Genomic DNA, 20,140 nt, shown 5'->3' on the forward strand with positions numbered 1-20,140 from the left:
GATTGGCGTAATTGGTGCGCAAAGAAAGTCCTGATTAACTTTTTTTTGTCTGAAACGAAGAAAAATAAGCGTGGAGTTGAACGATTGAAGCAATGTTTTGGTTTCAATCATTGTATTGTTGTTGACAAAGTTGGAAAGAGTGGATGTTTAGCTTTTCTCTGGAACGACTTTGATGTTTCTATTGATTTTTTTATCTTCTTTTGTAACTCATATTGATGTGGTCGTTAATCATTCTTGGAGGTGCACGGGATTCTACGGCCATCCCGATGTTAATAGAAGGCATCGGTCCTGGGAGTTACTTTCACTCAGAACAATGTCGTCTCTTCCATGGCTAATTGGGGACTTTAATGAAATTATTAATATGGAAGAAAAGAGTGGGGGTCGGAGAAGGAGGCGCTGGCAAGTGGAGCAGTTTAATGAGGTGGTTGATGCTTGTGAGCTGAAGGAATTGCATTTCTCTAGTCCAACATTACATGGACGAACCGACGCTATTCAGTTTCTTTGATATATGAAAAGCTTGATCGGCTATTAATAGATATGGCAATGCTTCCGCTAAGAATATTGCTTTGGCTGTCTCTGATCATAATGCTCTAGTGTTAACACTGGATGATATGGTTCGGAGACCTAGATATGAGTTTTCCTTTCGCTATGAGAATTTTTGGTCGGCCCATCCTGATTGTGGTTTGGTTGTTACTAATTCGTGGAAGGAAAACACTCTCGTGGCAAGATAACTTAAATCTGGTCAGTGATGCTCTATTGGCATGGAACAAGGTGTATTTTGGCTCTGTGATAGCTGAAATCCACAAATTGCAGGCTGATTTGAATAAGTTGTGGAGCATTATTGATATCCAGAGTGTGGCAGAGGAGATAAAGGGTGTCGAAGCCAAGCTCAATCAGTTACTTGACGCTGAAACTAACTAAGTGGAAGCAAAGGTCGAAAATTGAATGGCATGTAAATGGGGATATGAATACTGCCTTTTTTCATGCGTATGCATCTCAACGGCGTTGCAATAACTTTATTAGGGGAATTCAAGATCAAAAAGGTGTGTGGTTGATTCTCATCCTGCAGTAGCATCAGTTATAGGTGGCCATTTTGAGAAGGTTTTCTCCTCGGCTAGCCCATGTTTAGAAGAGGTTACTTCAGTCACGGATGTGCTAAAACTCAAGGTAACGAGGGATAGGAATGCAGATTTGAATCGACCTTTCTCTCCTCTTGAAGTATGGGAGGCCCTCAAGACTATGCATCCAAACAGATCCCCAAGACCCGATGGCATGGGATCAGGTTTTTTCCAAAGGCATTGGGATACGGTTGGACCCAAAGTTTGCTCGTTGGTATTTTGGAATTCTTAATAGGGGCGAGGATTCGAAGGGAGTAAATCACACCAACATTGTCCTTATACCAAAGGTAAAGGTCCCTATTCTTCCTTCTGACTTTCGACCTATAAATTTATGTAATGTCGTATATAAACTTGTTTCTAAATACATTGTCTTGCGCTTGTGTTCCTATTTACCTCTAATTATATCGGAGAACCAGAGTGGTTTTATCTCTGGTCGCTCCATTTTTGAGAATATCATTGTGGCTTTTGAGCTTGTCCATTCTATGAAACTGAAGAAAACGAGTTTAAATGGTGGTATGGCTATTACACTTGATATTTCAAAAGCATACGATAAATTAGAGTGGCCTTATATTGAACAATGTTTGCGGGCTTTGGGTTTTGATGGTCGGTTTGTTAACTTAATTATGAGATGCGTGAAATTCGTGTCTTATTCTGTCCTTGTCAATGGTTCATCTATTCTGGATTTTTGTCCGACTAGGGGAATTTGTCAAGGGGATCCTTTGTCCCCGATTCTATATGTACTATGTACGGAAGGCTTTCTGCTCTAATTATACATAGGGTGAGCCGAAATTTGTTGACTGGTGTTGTTGCATCAACAACTGGCATTCGAGTCTCACATTTGCTTTTTGCCGACGACTCTTTGACTTTCTTACAGGCTGATATTAACCATTGTGAAAGATTTCTGGAAATTTTGCAATTATATAGTCGCGCAGCAGGACAATCGATAAATTTTGCAAAGTCCAGTGTCTATTTCAGTGGCAATGTGAGTCTTGACACAGAGAGAGTTTGCAAGCTAAGTTGGGCATTACAGGAAATCTGGCTGAAAGTTCCTACTTGGATCTCTCTCTGATTATTGGAAGGAAGAAGTCGGAGCCATTTGATTTTTTGAGGGATAGAATCCATAACAAAGTTGCTGGTTGGAAAGGCAAGTTACTCTCTCAAGCTGGTAAGGAAACTCTTATTAAAGCACTCTTACAATCTGGTCCTACCTATGCTATGAGTATCTTTAAGCTACCCAAAGATTTTTGTGATGGTCTAGAATCATACTGTACGAGATTCTTTTAGGGCTCAGAGGAGGGAAGACGGAAGATTCATTGGGCTTCGTGGGAGAAGCTATGTTTTAAAAAGAAGGAAGGTGGTCTAGGCTTTAGATCCCTTGAAGCTTATAATTTGGCGCTTCTCGCAAAACAATGTTGGCGAGTCCTAACTCATCCAATGTCTCCAATGGCGAGAGTTTTGGAAAATAAGTATTACAAGTACGAGATGTTCATGGAAGCTCAGGTTGGTTCTCAATGTTCTGACATTTGGCGAAGCATATGTGACGCAAGATCTGCTCTTGTATCTGGAAGCATATGGCGAGTTGGAGATGGTAGTCAGATCAGGATTTTTTCGAACAGATGGCTCAAGAACACACCTGATGGTCGGATTCTATCAAATGGGGCTCTAGGTAATCCTGATGCTCGAGTAAGTAGCCTAATCGACTGGAGACTTTCACGATGGAACATGCAAAAGATTATGGAGTTTTTCCTTTAGATATTACAACAATGATTGGATCTACTCCTATTGTGGATGTATCTCAGCCATACTTGCTTGTGTGGACTCACACTCATAATGGGATCTACTAGGTGAAGTCAGGCTATTTTATGGCTAAGGAGTTGCTCTGTACGTCATCGTCCTCTCCGACCTCTGTGGCGGCTGGTACGTCTTTTCAATTTTGGGAAAAGGTATGGTCACTCAAACTTCTTTCACATGTGCGTCATTTTCTTTAGAAATTCTATAAAGGACTCTTAGGTTCGAGATAACTTGAACCGTCGGGGTATGAATTTGACTATCCATTGTGAGATTTTTGTTGATGAGACTGAGTCCATTCTTCATATATTTAAAGAGTGTTGTTGGTCTAAAAAGTTATGGAGTCTTATGAATTTTAACTGTTTGCTTTTACCTGATACTCACAATGTACTGGACTGGTTAAATGATGTTTTTGGTATGTTGAGTACCCAAGAACTGGTTGGTTTTGCCGCTACTTGTTGGTGGATATGGTCAAATAGAAATAAGTCGATCTTTGAGTCCACTTGTGATAGGGCTGAATCGTCAGCTTTAGCCATTCATAAGTGGATGATTGATTTTCGTTGCCTTGAGGAAGCTACAAAAGTTCAAGATAATGGTCATGGTTTTGCCTTTCCAATTGTTTGGAAACCACCGGATTAATTAAGATTAACTTTGATGCAGCTTTCTCTCGTCACTCTCGACATAATGGTTATGGATTTGCAGCTAGAGACGCGCAATGCACTCTTATTCATGCCGAAATTGGGCCTTTAGGTTTGGCGGAGGATGCTTTCCATGCTGATTGTCTTGCTGCTTGGCGAGCTATCTCTTGGGCAATGTCAATGCAACCTTGGCCAATTGTACCTAAAGGAGATTGTCGCCTGCTCATTGATGAGCTTATTTCTAAGGGAGACAATCGTACGGCTCTCGGTTTACTTATCTTGAAGATTAAAGATGATGTTTGTTCATTACATTCTAGTTTTTGTTCCTTTGTAAAGCGGGATGGAAATAAACTAGCACATTCCCTAGCTAAACTCTTTTCTAATTCCGCTTCAGTTTCTACTTGTTTTTCGTTTAATGAGCTGTTTAATGAGGTGGTTGACATTGTCCGTTTGGATGTTTTAATTGAATGAAATTAAGGCCATGATCAACTAAAAAAAATAAAAGAGGAAGTTATTAGTAATAAAATTTATAGTGATCGAATTTGAACATATTAATTGACGATTATTCTGTAAAAAACTTTTTGTATTCCAAATTAGATAGAAATTATAGGTATTCTTAAATAACTTCATCCATAATTGAATTATCAAAACGATTTACAAAAATTATATCGAAAGTAAATGACGGCTAATATTGGATACAACCACCCACCACTATCAAGTAATTAAAAATTACAAAATAAATAAAACAAATCTATGAGCAAATGAACTATCTTCTCTTTAACTCTTATTTGGCCAAAATTTTTTAATGTACGTTGGACCAAATTTTGGTCATAACTTTTTAACTTGAACAATAATACCAAATTTTGGTTCTCTGTTTGAACTAAATATTCCTAATAAAACAGAAAAAAGAAAATTATGAAATGGAAAATAATAAAAAGGTTGGATAAGAATACCATCAGATTTTATTCCTTTCAAAATCAACGTACAATTTCATTTTCTAAAGGATACAACATCTCATACTCCAGGGTGGCGAGACAATGACATTTTATAATTGATTTACGTTTTTGACTATACACAATTTAAGTGAAATTTCTTGCGGGATAAGAAAAAGTTTACAACTTGACAAATCAATCACCCATATAAGTTGAATTATTATATCCCAAGACTATGTTAAATGTGACATTACAATATTTTATCGACTATGATTTGTACTTTCTTCGTAGTCATTACGAAATACGAATAACACATTTACAGGCTTACAGCTTCTTTGGGCTAAGTAATTTTGGACCGGAAGCTATGCAACTGGGCTATCTTATGACTTTAGGCTCGTTAAGATTTTTTTTATGTAATTCACATGTTTATATTTTTAATAACGGTTAACTACTTTTATTTATTTGAATAACTAAAACTTTATTCGGGAATAATTGACACAATCAAATTCAACCACAAATAATAATAATAATAATAATAATAATTTTTTTTTCTTTTATTAAAAAAACGTTTATAAAGAAGGTACATAATTTGTATTTTTTTTTGTCACGTTTACATATAATATAAAACATGAATATTAGTGAAATTTAATTCAAGAGAAGTCAAAATTTGACTTTCGAATACTCGATCGATTTAAGTACGCTTCGAAATTTCTGGCAAATGTTTTGAAAATATTTTTACAAAAAAAAAAAAAAAAAAAAAAAAAACGAAAATCTTAAAAACGAAAAAAAAAAAAAGAGTTTGAAACTTATAGTTCACGAACGCGAAATATGGACAAAAAGATAGCCTTTGGTTTATAGTTGAACACTTGTTCACTGCTGTCATCACTCACTAGTATTTGATTTAATCTTTTAGCCACAACAACCTTTATCTTCTTGTAAAGTGAATTTGGAAACTCTCTGAAACCGTGAAATGGCGATTGCTCCGGCGAAAGTGTACGGACCGGCCTTTTCGACGGCGGTGTCGAGGGTGCTTGCCTGCCTCATAGAGAAAGATGTTCAGTTTGAGCTTATCCCGGTCAACATGGCCAAAGCCGAACACAAGAAGCCTGACTACCTCAAGATTCAGGTAATTCAATTACTACTAAATTAACTCTATAATTCTAGAATATCTTTTTATTTAGTCAAATAAGAAATAATTTGTTTTTATTTGTTTTTCAATGTTGTTATGACAAACAGCCATTCGGCCAAGTTCCAGCTTTTCAAGATGAGAGCACCTCCCTCTTCGGTAATTTATACCCTTTTCATCCGTTTATACGTTACTATCTCCGTCTCACAATGCACGATGTCTTGCATTTTTAACATTATACGTTTATCTAATGAAGCTTATTGACTAGATATTTTTAGATATAACTCATTTAGGATTTTCTTCAGATTTATCTTTCTTCATTCGAAATGATTTTTGGATCTTCGAAATGAAAAAAATTGCAACTATCAGCTTTTGGAAGTACATTTCTTTTGTTCTTGCAAATATTGCTACTATAGTTTATTTAGCATACTATATATGACATGTTAATCTTTGCTGTATATAACACATTTATCTTGAAATTTTGTATATGGATATATAGAATCCAGAGCAATATGTAGGTACATTTGCGAAAAACACCATGACAAAGGTTACAACGGTCTTTACGGAACGAATCCTTTGGCCAAAGCTTCGATTGACCAATGGCTAGAAGCCGAAGGGCAGAGCTTCAACCCACCGAGCTCTGTCCTTGTCTTCCAACTAGCATTCGCTCCTCGGATGAAGATCAAGCAAGACGAGAAACTGATAAGACAGAACGAAGATAAGCTTTCCAAATTGCTCGATATTTACGATAAGAGGCTTGGAGAGAGCAGGTTTCTTGCAGGAGAAGATTTCTCTTTGGCTGATCTCTCTCACTTGCCTAATGCACATTATCTCGTGAATGCAACTGACAGGAAAGAATTGTTCACTTCAAGGAAGAATGTCGAGAGATGGTGGAGCGAGATCTCGAATAGAGATTCCTGGAACAAGGTTGTTGATATGCAGAAACAAAAGTAAATTGAACAATTTGTTTATTTGAAATCAGTGAGTTGTACTTTTCATGATCAACATTTTACTCAGTCAATCTCTTCTGTGTGAAGATGATTATAATAAATACACATACAATCATTCTTTTATTTTTCTTTTCAAATCATGAATTTTAAGGGTTTTTTTTTTTTTTTTTTTTTTGGATAAATGAAATTTAAGTTTGTAATAGAAAATTCCTCATATCCTTGATGAGCTGAGCAGACTCTGGCAGCTCAGGAAAGATAAAAACTATGGATGGCATTATGATACTCGATCAAACTCGCTTCTTTTCCGGATTTCTTCAATCCTTGGTAATACTTCTTCTGCCAATCTTTCAAGAGATCAATCCCTTCAACAAACACAATGGTTCTAGGAAAATCAATTCCTGAAATATCAACTGAATTTGGTCCGAAAACAATCACAGCTTTATGATCTCTATCGACCCCATCAGGGAAAATCGTTTTCCATATCCAATCCATACGCTTAGTACTAAGCAACGGAGCTTCTCGTAGACTAATTTCCGATTTTGTCCTTTCTTCTCCTCCGAAAAATGGTTGTATGGAAATAAGTCCTTTAATTTCGAGGTTCTTAAAGTTGTTATATTGACTTGCTCTCAAAGCAACATGGTGAGCTAAGTTTCCTCCTGCACTGTCTCCGGCAAGAAAGCATTTCTTCAGATTAATAGGGACTGGAAATAGAGATTTAGCGTTGGCGTCGATATACCCCAGCACGCCAAGCCCGTCTTTGTATTGGCATGGATAAGGATGTCCAGGGGCAAGGCCGTAATTCACAGAGACGATAATGGCATGTAACTCACGAGCAAGACGGTAACAGAAGTCATCATAGAGTTTTGAGTTCGGCGCCATGAAGAGAAAGCCTCCTCCATGGTAAAAGATGATGAGGGGTAGTCTAGGATTGTTGTTCTTGGTTGGAGTGTAGAGACGGAAACATAGATTTCGTGAGACATCAATAGTGAAATCGGAGGATTTGACGCCATTGATGGGTTGGCGAGAGGGAGAGATTCTTATGTCGAAGAGATTCAAGAGGTACAGGAATAAATGGCCATAATAGCCCTGGCAAGCATCGAGGAGGAAAGAGGCGATCCAGACATAGAGCCTGATCTTCCAGGGGAGATGAAGATCGGGTGCTTGAGATTTTTTGTTCAACATTTCTCAAGTTATCAAAGCGAGTAGTGTCTGATTCAATAATATGAGCAGCCTTTCATAATGCGTTATGTTGAAATTTGGGTGTTGAAGGAACAGAGACGGAGAAGAAGAGATTGGGGATTAGGGATTTGATTCTGAAATTGGATTCATGACCGTTGAAAGGGATGAAAGAAACGACGACGTTTTGTGCCTCACAAAAGGAGAAAACGTTGAAATTAAACGACGTCGTCCTTTGCTTCAGTTGGACAAGCCGGGCTCACTCTAGCTCCGGCCCAAAATCGTGCAGTCCAGCCTTCTCTCTGTCTCGGCCTCATGTCTGTGTAAAGTTGGGCCTCGCAGCTTCACTCGGCCCAAGTCTTCATCTGCGCACAGTTCGTCTCCTGCTCAGCTGGGCCTCGGATCTCGTTCGGCCCAGCTCGTCTGCTCCATCACAGCCCAAGTCAGCTGACTTCAAGTCAGCTTCAGCTCCTCTCTGTTGGGCTTCCTCATTTCTTTCGTCAGCCCAGCTCCACCCCATCACAGATCAAGTCAGCTTCACTTTGCTGGGCTGAATCTCCTCTGTTGCTCGGCCCACTCGGAAAGACAGCAGGTCCATCACTACTTCACTCAATCAGTTGCTTGTGTTGGAAGCAACTGTCTTCTCCTTCTTCCACAACAAGTATGGCCATGATTAAGGACCTCCAAGCTCAAATCAATCAATACCTTACCACACCATGCTAAATATGGGTTATTCATAATCACATGGGAGAAGCATGGGCTTGAATTGGATTGTTATGGCACTAAATTATGTTTAAACTTTCCATTAGCTTTAGACATTGTAATATAAATAGGAGAGCAATTCTTTTGTAATTCTCAAGTTGAAACCATCAACAAGTTATTTTTCTCTCAATTCTTTGTGTTCCAAATCAAAATTTCAACACGTTACATTATTTATCCAATAAACGGACAAATAAATAAACAATGTACACTGTCAGCTAAATAATTGAGATTACAAGTTGCTTCCTCTACAGCTATGCCATTTTGATAGGGGATGTCGGCTCATTTTACATGTGGGCATATAATATCTTTCAGACCTAGGGAATTGAAACCCTAAACTTTCTAGCGCATTGAAACTCGAAACTTTCGTTATAGGCAAGAAAATGAACGATATCTATTGAAATTTTCTCGAGCAGAGCATTAAAACTGCTAATGAAAGAAAGGAACACTTCAGAAATGCATTGAAAGCTCATTATTTCAATCCTGGAAAAAATAATGTTAGCATGTTGACGAATATCATACCTAATTAACACATGCTTCATTCTTATAAGTTTGATATATTTTGACCAGTATCAGTTGATTGATGTTGACTTCTCTAGTGCCTCACGCTCACCAACTCTATATCAAATATCAATGTACCTAGCGTCCAGCCTTCTCCATTTGCTAGACGAGTCGGGTTGAAAATGGTGGTAAAAAGCCTGTCTGTCAAAAAACTGTTGAACAAAAGAGGTTTAGTTAAGTAAATGAATTGAAGAGTAAAATACATGCATACAAGTAAATGAGGTGTGTGGATAGAATGGGGATGATCTACTAGTATTTTTTAGTCAAGTAATAATTTAAGACTTCAGAGAATCGTGTTTGGGATTATGTAGGATATTAAAGAAAGTGAAGGACACGCTAGTGCTGGCTTAATAATTGTAATCATGTCCCTTATAGTCCCACCCGGCCCTTCATAGAAGATGATAAATCTATGTACAAACTTGTCCCGAATGAACATGCCCCGTTCTAACCTAATACACGCCAAACACCTTGCTAGTACAGAAATCCTTATCATGTCATGTCCCCTCCCGTGTAATAATTAAACACACCCTATATGATCATGTCAAATGATACGGAGGGAGTATGTGCTATGCTATGCTATGCTATGCTATGATATGTAGTGTTCAAATGTAGGAATTCTGTCTGTACAGCTAACATAGCATGAACCAATTACAGCAACAGTAATGAACATATATGACAATATTGATCAACAAGAGACCAGGCAAAGCCGTCGTATCATCATCCGCTCAATCAACATATATATATTGAGTAAAAAATACCTGATTTCAGAATCCTATTTCTTCATTTAAAGGAACAGCGAAGGCTTGACCACGACTATAATAATAAAAAAAAACCAGAGAATGAGAAATATAAGTAATAAGTTAAGACAAGAAGCAAAAGAATAAATGTATTACAACATGAGATGAAAACTTACACCATCGTACAGCTCCGTATATGGTCAAAATCAACTTCGAGGTCTGAGACTTTGCTCGGCAAGACCACATTAGTCTCTTGATGGATCATATACTTTTTGCAATAGAGCAAACATCTTCCAGAGGGCGCCCGTTGAAATGCGCGGCGGCGGCGACCCATAATTTCTAGCATGTACACCGCGTCGCCCGGAAATGCAATGACTTTCTTAGTGAGTAGTTCGATGGGGCCGATGGCCTGCTTGGCTTCCTGGTGAAGGGGCCAGAGATACCACTCTCTTTCACTCAAGTTGTAGACCCTAAAATCTTGGGAATCATGAGAATCATACAAGTGAGGGCCGATTTGTGCAGGATGGATCAATTTCGAACCCCCGTACAGTTCTGTCCTCGGGGCGGGAAAAAGTGGTGTGACCTTGCATTTCCCTTCTACAATTTCACAACGTATTAACGTCCCATCGAAACCAAATAGAAGAAGCTTGCCCTCTGAATTGATGAGATCTCCAGCGACATAGGTGGGCAGTAGTGCTTCATGATTATCAAATTCTAATTCAAGAGGTCTCCACTCATTTTTCTCCTCATCGTAGACCTCAATTGCAGTTGTGCCTTTGTCCATGGAGTATCCAAAGGCATAAAGTGTGCCACCGAAAACGACAAGGCATGGGTAGCACCTGGGCCTAACGAAAGACCCAATCTGCCAACCATCTCCAACATTGAGTGTGTCGATGCTGTAAACCCGTTTAGTTCCTACATATTGAATTCCTTTGAGTGAGCAATGACCGGCGGCAACAAATAATCGGCTGCCAAGCATTGCCGAATGGAGGTGCCCAACAGGATCCAATACGTCTAACACTGGAAGTTGTTGCTCATCAGCTGCACGTTCTAGTTCCAAGCCTTCATTGATCTATGCCACTTGCAACGGGTTCTATGAGCTTTCGAATCCCAGCCCTCATCAGTGTTGGACAAATAGAGGGTGGCGCTTTCACTCTCTCTCCCTTTTACGTGACTCCTTGGAAGAAGTTTTTCCAACCACATCATGAAAGGAAACCTAGGGATTTGGAGACTTTTCGAAGCCCTAACGTTGGGGACAGTTCCCTTTTGCGATGTCTCCATGATGGAGGATGTGGCATATCTAGCTCCGTTGAAGATCGAACAAGTTGACCCTATGTCATGCTGTGCGAGTGCCCCTGCCATACGTGATGCTATTGTACCTGTTTTTTTGCATCTTTCCCCCTTTGTTATGTGCTCTACAAGAATATGAACAGGGTTTAGAGAGATCTCCAAGGGCTTAAACTAGGGCGCATGCATATTCTAATGGGTCAATTTAAAGTATTCAAAGTGCCATGTATAGTTTATGAAATTCTCTAGTAGATGATGGTCGGACCCTGACAAAGAATACCCCAAAAAAAAAAAAACTGAAACTTTCAGCTCAAATTATTAAATTTGAAAGATTTAAGTGTTGTAGGGTTTTGTTATCAAAGAAAAGCTACTGAATTCAAAGCAAAGCTAGAAATCCGCCTTGGTCGGTGTAAACATCCAAATTTGGTCTTCGACTTCTGTTTTCCTTCAATTTAGCCCCTCAATTCAACAAGTAAATCAACTTATAAGTCCTTTAATTTCGAAGTTCTTAAAGTTGTTATATTGACTTGCTCTCAAAGCAACATGGTGAGCTAATTTTCCTCCTGCACTGTCTCCGGCAAGAAAGCAATTCTTCAGATTACTAGCCCCAGCACGCCTTCGTATTGGCAAGGATACGGATGAAGATCAAGCACGACGAGAAACTGATAAGACAGTACAAATAGAAGCTTTCCAAAGTGCTCGTTACGATAAGAGGCTTGGAGAGAGCAGGTTCCTTGAAGGAGAAGATTTCTCTTTGGCTGATCTATCTCACTTGCTTAATGCACATTATCTCGTGAATGCAACTGATATAAAAGAATTGTTCACTTCCAGGAAGAATGTCGAGAGATGGTGGAACCAGATCTCGAGCAGAGATTCCTGGAACAAGGTTGTTGATATGCATAAGCAAAAGTAACTAAAAATATTTTGTTTGAAATCTGTGTTTTGTACTTTTCATGATCAACATTTTATTCAGTCAATCTCTTTTATGTGGAGATAATAATAATAAACACACATACTACAATTCAAATTCTTTTATTTTCTCTAATATCATGAAATTTTAACTTTGTTAAAGAAATTTTCTTTATCCTTGATGAGCTGAGCAGATTCTGGCAGCTCAGGAAAGACATAGAAACTATGGATGGCATTCTGATACTCGATCAAACTCGCTTCTTTTCCAGATTTCCTCAATCCTTGATAGTACTTCATTTGCCAATCTTTCAGAGGATCCAACCCTCCAACAAACACAGTGGTTCTAGGAAAATCAATTCCTGAAATATCAACGGAATTCGGCCCAAAAACATTCACAGCTTTATGATCTCTATCAACTCCATCAGGCAAAATCGTTTTCCATATCCAATCGTACGATCAGGATTAAGCAACGGAGCTTCTCGTAGACTAATTTCTGATTTTGTCCTTTCTTCTCTTCCAAAAAACGGTTGTATGGAAATAAGTGCTTTAATTTCAAGGTTCATAAAGTTGTTATACTAACTTGCTCTCAAAGCAACATGGTGAGCTAAGTTTCCTCCTGCACTGTCTCCCGCAAGAAAGCATTTCTTCAGATTAATAGGGACCGGAAATAGAGATTTAGCGTTGGCGTCGATGTACCCCAGCACGTCAAACCCCTCTTCGTATTGGCATGGATAAGGATGTCCAGGGGCAAGGCCGTAATTCACAGAGACGATAACAGCATGTAACTCACGAGCAAGACGGTAACAGAAGTCATCGTAGAGTTTCGAGTTCGGCGCCATGAAGAGAAAGCCTCCTCCATGGTAAAAAATGATGAGGGGTAGTCTAGCATTGTTATTCGTGGTTGGAGTGTAGAGACGGAACCATAGATTTCGTGAGACATCAATAGTGAAATCGGAGGATTTGATGCCATTGATGGGTTGGCGAGAGGGAGAGATTCATATGTCGAAGAGATTCAAGAGGTACAGGATAAAATGGCCATAATGGCCCCGACAAGCATCTGAGGAGGAAAGAGGCGATCCAGACATAGAGCCTGATCTTCCATGGGAGATGAAGATCGGGTGCTTGAGATTTTTTGTTAAACATTTCTCAAGTTATCAAAGAGAGTAGTGTCTGATTCAATAATATGAGCAACCTTTCATAATGTGTTACATTATTTATGCAATAAATGGACAAATAAATAGACAATGTACGTAGTCAGAGCTAAATAATTGAGATTACAAGTTGCTTCCTCTACAGCTATGCCATTTCGATAGGGATGTCGGCGTAGAATAATATGTTTCAGATCTAGTGCATTGAAACTCTAAACTTTTTTTATAGGCAAGAAAAATGAACAACATCAGTTGAAATGTCTTCCACGTTTCTCGAGCAGAGCATTAAAACTGCGAATGAAAGAAAGGAACACTTCAAAAATGCATTGAAAGCTTATTATTTCAATCCTGGAAAAAGTAATGTTAGCATGTTGACGTATACCATACCTTAATTAACACATGCTGCATTCTTATAAGTTTGGTTTTGACCAGTATCAGTTGATTGATGTTGACTTTTCTAGTGCCTCACGCTCACCAACTCTATATCAAATATCAACGTACCAAGTGTCGAGCCTTCTCCATTTGCTAGACGAGTCGGGTTGAAAATGGTGGTAAAAAGCCTCTGTCTGTCAAAATACTGTTGAACAACAGAATAAGTTAGAATGATGAGGATTGATGAACAGATTGAGAAAAAAAGTGATGCTTTAAGCAGATCTGATTAACGCTAACAAGAACGTGAGCTGGAAATGGAGTAACAAGAATGCGAGCTGGAAATGGAGTAACAAGAATGCATACATTTGGTGGCAATGGTTCTTGTGATGTGTTTTGATATCCTTGTGATGGTGGGATGATGACACGCCGGAGACCAGAAGCTTTCATCGATCTCACAGCTGTTTCGATTCCTGAAATGACCTACACATAGTTTTGACATATGAAAAAGGTCACTATTTGATTGCCAGCACAATAGAACACATGACTTAGCAAATCATTTAACCAGTTACAATACAACTTACGTTTCCAGAACCTAGAGTGAAGACGAACGGCAACGGTTCCCCAGTATCGTCTTTATGATCATAAGTTGAATCAAACCTCCATCCCTGTTTGGCTGCTAATCTTCCATAGTAGTGTATTGCTACCTTTTAACATTTACAAATTGTACAAAGCATAACAGAAAGGTTTAGCATTTTAAACGAATAGAAACCTGAGGAACTCAAATTTTCAATTGTTGAATACCAGAAATTCAATTACAAAACCAGTAAATGATCATGGATGATCGACAATCACTTCAATAAATCTCATAAACTAGTTGAATTCAGCTCAATTGTCCTTAAAGCTAATCAATTAATGAAAAAATAATGAACGAAAACGAAGACCTGGTCACCGTCTACAGGGACAGGACCGGTTCCGACACGGAGGTCGAGGGCCTTGACGCCACCGGAATTCGGAATCTCGACGAAGTCTGTAATAACAGCCGATTTCGAAGGAGGAGGAGGGACTGCTAACTGTGTGAATATCGAAAGCGTCGTTGTGGATATTACAGAGACTAACGAGCTCCTTCTTGTTATCGTCGTTATACTTTCCGGCGAAGAGGAAGAAAAAGACGGCGATGGTTGAGATGATGATATGCTGACGTTAGGATGACGATGATGAGGAACATGGAGAGGAGTTGCTGATGCGATGCACTGGATCACCATTTTTTTTTATATTTATATTTTTCTTTTCGGCTTTATGAATAAATAAGTAAAGCTTCCATTAATACTTTCGATCACTTTTTACTTTATCATTATTTTCAATTAAGTCCCTCATGTCTGAATAAAACGAAAAGTAAGTACTGATTTTATTTGACACGAATGTAGAACTATGGGACTTACATAATCAAAGCTAGAATATTAAGGGGTCCTTTCAAGTTTTAACAATGTATATTATACGTGGCGTTCTATGGTTGGATAGTCATAAAAATGTGTCACAGCCAGTGACTGGATCATGTAGACTACTGTATAGCAAAGCAGAAAATGTTCAAAGCTCACATGCTTTTTGTCTTGGCAAAAGTAACCATTTGGTCCCTATTTCAAACGTTATTGAACTACATCGTCCCTCCAAACATAAATTGAACTAAATCGTCCCTCAAACGTTAACTTTTGAACTACTTAGTCCCTCGTCCGTTAGTATCGTTAAGTTTTGCCTACGTGTCAATTTTAGCCAATCAGAAAACGACACGTGTACATGACGTGTTAAAAATTTCACATAGACTTATCGAACCGATTGAACCGATTTAAAACGAATTGATTTGATTTAAAACAGATTGAACCGAATTAAACAAATCGAACCGATTTGAACCGATGAACAGTGTCATCTTCTTCCACACAACTTTCTCTCTCCTCCAGTTTCTCTCTCTACTGCTCAAATTCCGTTCTCACTATTCCGGCCACCTCCGGCCACGTTCTTGGTACCAAAAGATTCCTCTATCCGTCACGAACACGATGGTACCAATTAATGACTCTAACTCGCTCTAAATTTTCCGAATTCCCGAGTCAAAGTTTCGGTCAAATTTTATAAATCGTTCGAATTAGCCTAATTCCTTTTACCAACAAGTTCTTAAGGTTGTATAAAGGTTATATATGCCGGAAACGAAGTAAAACAACTAAAAGGAAGCTTCGAAAGTTTTACCTCAAATTCGACGTTTCACTCCGATCGTCGAGTTAAGCTCCAAGAATGGTACGGTTCGCTTTATACAACCTTAAGAACTTGTTTTTAAAAGGAATTAGGCTAATTCGAACGATTTATAATATTTGACCGAAATTTTGACTCGGGAATTCGGAAAATTTAGAGCGAGTTAGAGTCATTAATTGGTACCATCGTGTTCGTGACGGAGAGAGAAATCTTTTGGTACCAAGAACGTGGCCGGAGGTGGCCGGAATAGTGAGAACGAAATTTGAGCAGTAGAGAGAGAAACTGGAGGAGAGAGAAAGTTGTGAGGAAGAAGATGACACTGTTCATCGGTTCAAATCGGTTCGATTTGTTTAATTCGGTTCAATCTGTTTTAAATCAAATCAATTCGTTTTAAATCGGTTCAATCGGTTCGATAAGTCTATGTGAAATTTTTAACACGTCATGTACACGTGTCGCTTTCTGATTGGCTAAAATTGACACGTAGGCAAAACTTAACGATACTAACGGACGAGGGACTAAGTAGTTCAAAAGTTAACGTTGGAGGGACGATTTAGTTCATTTTATGTTTGGAGGGACGATGTAGTTCAACAACGTTTGAAACAGGGACCAAATGGTTACTTTTGCCTTTTTGTCTTCTTTCTTCAACCCTTTCACTTTGCTTAGTGCTTTCGTTCTCTTTTGCACATAGAGATTAGTAATTATCACTGTGAAGAAGCCATTTTTGTTACGAATGAATGGAAAGCAGTGATGAAGAAGACGACTTTCCATCTTTAGAAAGCATCACTCCTCAGACCAAGATCGATTCACTCTACCAATCCCACACTGAAAAGGTAATCTCTCTTCTTTCCCCATGTTTAGTTAGTGTTCAGTGTGAAAAATGTGGTACAAGTTATGGATAAAGTTCGGACCTTTATTTGATTTTTGAGATTCCCAATATGCTTTGAATGAAGCAATGTATAAGCTGCTTCTCTCTAGCTAATTTACTTGTATGTGGGGTTCGATTTGTCTTTATTCAGCTCAATTTGGTGGTAGCTTGTGATGAATTGACTTCTCTATTTATTTGGGTTATGAGTAAATGATGGGAAGGATCCATAATTAGAATTTCCCCAATGTGCTTCTTGCTGTGCACAGCGATTGAATGAAACTTTGAGTTTAATGTGTGTAGTTTTATCGTTAACTTTGATGATGTTTGGATAGTCTGTGTCTACTTTTGAAGCTCAATGGTTTTTGTTAATGCAGGGAATCAGACAACTTTGTTGTGAGCTCTTAGATTTAAAGGATGGCGTGGAGAATTTATGTGCGGATATGCGGACTAAGTACCTTGCTTTCTTGAGGTAGTGAAATTTCATGGTTTGTTAATTGAATATCATCATCATGGAATGTATTTTTTATCGCCTTCACATGCTTAACTTTGAACTTCCTGTCGAAAAGTGCTCGAATTTTGTAATATGGTGCAAAAGAACTAGTTTGATGGTGTGTTTAAGAGAACTGTGTAGTGGACTGAAGTATTTTCAAATTTTTAGTCAATGAGTTCCAATATTAGATTGTTAGGTATGGAATGAAAGCCGTAATTTAGTCTTTAGATTAGGCTACAATATTTGATGAGAATACAATCAAAATCTGGTATCTTCCATGGTCAAAATGTGTGTTGTCAACTTATCATATCATACAAAAAATGGTAATGAATTGAAAGCTTGATCATGTTATATATCAGGTGGTGAACTTGAACATGCATTGCAATGGCCCCTATAACTTCTTTGACAAATGTGACACTAGAGAAGATACCAGAATTTTATTTTCTTGAAGAACCTATGTACGATTTATCAGAACATGAAACTCATTGTGAAGTTTTTAATTTTATTGTAGAATATCTGAAGAAGTTGTGGAGATGGAACACGAGATGACGGATCTGCGAAAGCATATCTCTGCTCAAGGAATTCTTGTACAGGATTTGATGACTGGGGTAGGCCGTGAGTTGGAAGATTGGAATCGAGCTAATAGCAATATTGATGAGGCTCAGCAAGACCCTGAAACTTGTGAAGACAATGATCTATCGCTATATGAATCTGAGAATCTCAGCTACGAGTTCTTGGATAAAATTGATGTTCTCTTGGCTGAACATAACCTGGAGGAAACTATAGATGCCATAGAAACTGAAGAGAAGAACTCTCCTGACCTTAGAAGCTCAGCTGATAATACATCAACTGAATCATCTGCGTATAAATCTGCTTTTTTACAGAGAAAGGTAATGCTTGAGGATCAGCTTGTGGAGATTTCCGAGCGGCCTTCTGTTGGTGTCAGTGAATTGAGGATGGCATTGTATGGTTTGATCAAACTTGGAAAGGGTCCTTTAGCACATCAGCAGCTGCTGAAATCATATGGTGCTCGACTCCAAAAGAACATTGAAGTTTTTCTTCCATCTTGTTCTGTTTGCACCAAAACCTTTTCAGCCACGCTAGCCAGGATTGTTTTCTCTATCATCTCACTAACAACAAAGGAATCTGGTTTAATATTTGGGGACAATCCTGCATATACCAACAGAGTTGTCCAGTGGGCGGAATGGAAAATTGAATACTTTGTAAGATTGGTTAAAGAGCATGCACCTTCCTCTGAAACCATTTCTGCTTTACATTCTGCTAGCATTTGTGTTGAGGCTAGTCTGAACTACTGCTTAATGTTGGAATCACAAGGTCTGAAATTGTCAAAGTTGCTTTTAGTGCTCTTACGGCCCTACCTCGAGGAAGTTCTAGAGTTGAATTTCAGACGGGCTAGAAAGACCATTCTTGACTGGACAGAAGTTGATGATAGCTTGCTGGTGTCACCTCACTTTGTCTCCCCATTGTCAATATTCGCAACTTCTCCAGATAATGTGCTTGTCGATAGTGGAGTGAGATTTATGTACACAGTGGAAGTAAGTATTTTCTTTATTATTACGTTTGTGCAACGAATATGTATTGAAATCATCTTTTGAGCAAGTATTTTCTTTACAGGATTTATTGCATCAGCTCAAACCCCTGACTATTTTGCATTTTGGAGGAAATGTATTGACTAGAATCTCTCAGCTGTTTAATAAGTACATCGACGCCCTGAATAAAGCCCTTCCAGGCCCATCCGATGATGATAATCTAGCAGAGCTAAAAGAGACAATACCTTTTAGAGCTGAGACAGATTCAGAACAGCTTGCTCTTTTGGGAGTGGCGTTTACTATTGTTGATGAACTTCTGCCAACTGTAGTGAAAGGGGTTTGGAGTTCTAAGAATGGAAAGAAGGAACCAGAAAACGACAACGTTGTACCCGATGCAAATATTACAGTGGAATTGAAGGATTGGAAGCGGCTCCTTCTACATTCCTTCGAGGAGCTTCGAGATCACTTTTGTCGTCAGTATGTTTTAAGTTTTATCTATTCCAGAGAAGGCAAAACAAGATTGAATGCCCAAATTTATTTAGCTGAGAACAGGGAGGACTTATATTGGGGCTCTCATCCTCTTCCTTCATTACCTTTCCAGGTTTTCCTTCTTTCATCCACGATCTTTGATGATACTGCTCTGTTTCTTGCACCATTGTTCTGTTCTTATGTGTGTATGTTTCACTTTTGCAGGCATTATTTGCAAAGCTGCAACAATTGGCAACGGTAGCTGGGGATGTTTTACTTGGAAAAGAGAAATTACAAAAGATATTACTAGCTAGACTAACTGAAACCGTTGTAATGTGGTTGTCTGATGAACAAGAGTTCTGGGGTGTGTTGGAGGATGACTCAGCTTCCCTAAAGCCACTCGGTTTGCAGCAATTAATTCTTGACATGCACTTCACCGTAGAAATTGCTCGTTTTGCCGGATACCCTTCTCGACATGTCCACCAAATCGCATCTTCTATCATTGCTAGAGCAATTAGGACATTCTCTGGTAGAGGCATACACCCACAAAGGTACTCATTTTGTTCTTGCGCTACTGTCTTTCTCAGTTTATCAATCAGTCCCCATATTTTATCAAAATTCAGATATTGGTCCTTACATTTTAAAATGTCTTGTACTGAATATGGATTTTGTTTCTTTTCAGTGCACTCCCTGAGGATGAATGGTTTGTCGAAACTGCAAAGACGGCAATCAATAAACTTCTTCTGGGTCCAGATGGTTCAGAGGGGTCTGAAATTGACGACGATGATCACATAGTTATACATGATGACATAGAATCTGATTCGGACGACACTGTTTCTTCTCTGTCAACCGTAGAGTCTTTCGAATCTTTTGCTTCTGCCAGTATGGCAGAGCTGGACAGCCCCGGGTTTACCGATCCCGAGAACTAAAAATATAAGTTATGGGTTTAATTTAGGAAGTTTGACAATGGCAGAAGGAGAAAGCTAGTCAAGATTTTGAATGTGTAGATGACAGTTACATATTGTTGT

General features: G+C 38.7%; 4 protein-coding genes and 2 pseudogenes across 4 annotated transcripts; 3 read left to right on the forward strand and 3 right to left on the reverse strand.

The window, feature by feature from the left end:
* The first annotated feature begins 5,446 nt into the window (after nucleotides 1-5,446).
* LOC139885110 (glutathione S-transferase-like) lies at nucleotides 5,447-6,556 on the forward strand. Its single transcript, XM_071869062.1, has 3 exons — nucleotides 5,447-5,602; nucleotides 5,713-5,761; nucleotides 6,102-6,556. The coding sequence occupies exons 1-3, from the start codon at nucleotides 5,447-5,449 to the stop codon at nucleotides 6,554-6,556; spliced, it is 660 nt and encodes a 219-aa protein (XP_071725163.1).
* Nucleotides 6,557-6,740: 184 nt separating this feature from the next.
* On the reverse strand, nucleotides 6,741-7,734 carry LOC139885111 (probable carboxylesterase 18; annotated as a pseudogene).
* Nucleotides 7,735-11,067: 3,333 nt separating this feature from the next.
* Nucleotides 11,068-11,985, forward strand: LOC139885112 (glutathione S-transferase APIC-like). The gene is made up of 2 exons (XM_071869063.1): nucleotides 11,068-11,128; nucleotides 11,624-11,985. The coding sequence occupies exons 1-2, from the start codon at nucleotides 11,068-11,070 to the stop codon at nucleotides 11,983-11,985; spliced, it is 423 nt and encodes a 140-aa protein (XP_071725164.1).
* Nucleotides 11,986-12,119: 134 nt separating this feature from the next.
* Nucleotides 12,120-13,066, reverse strand: LOC139885113 (probable carboxylesterase 18; annotated as a pseudogene).
* Nucleotides 13,067-13,586: 520 nt separating this feature from the next.
* On the reverse strand, nucleotides 13,587-14,763 carry LOC139885114 (peptidyl-prolyl cis-trans isomerase FKBP17-1, chloroplastic-like). Its single transcript, XM_071869064.1, has 4 exons — nucleotides 14,443-14,763; nucleotides 14,083-14,205; nucleotides 13,865-13,981; nucleotides 13,587-13,706 (listed from the first exon to the last, which is right to left on the reverse strand). The coding sequence occupies exons 1-4, from the start codon at nucleotides 14,761-14,763 to the stop codon at nucleotides 13,587-13,589; spliced, it is 681 nt and encodes a 226-aa protein (XP_071725165.1).
* A 1,710-nt stretch (nucleotides 14,764-16,473) lies between these two features.
* On the forward strand, nucleotides 16,474-20,041 carry LOC139885120 (exocyst complex component EXO84C). Its single transcript, XM_071869069.1, has 6 exons — nucleotides 16,474-16,569; nucleotides 16,979-17,073; nucleotides 17,606-18,650; nucleotides 18,730-19,245; nucleotides 19,338-19,663; nucleotides 19,795-20,041. Exons 1-6 carry the CDS (start codon nucleotides 16,474-16,476, stop codon nucleotides 20,039-20,041), a joined length of 2,325 nt encoding a protein of 774 aa, XP_071725170.1.
* Nucleotides 20,042-20,140: the final 99 nt, after the last annotated feature.

This window comes from Rutidosis leptorrhynchoides, unplaced genomic scaffold (assembly GCF_046630445.1).
Source record: "Rutidosis leptorrhynchoides isolate AG116_Rl617_1_P2 unplaced genomic scaffold, CSIRO_AGI_Rlap_v1 contig79, whole genome shotgun sequence".
NCBI lineage: Eukaryota > Viridiplantae > Streptophyta > Magnoliopsida > Asterales > Asteraceae > Rutidosis > Rutidosis leptorrhynchoides.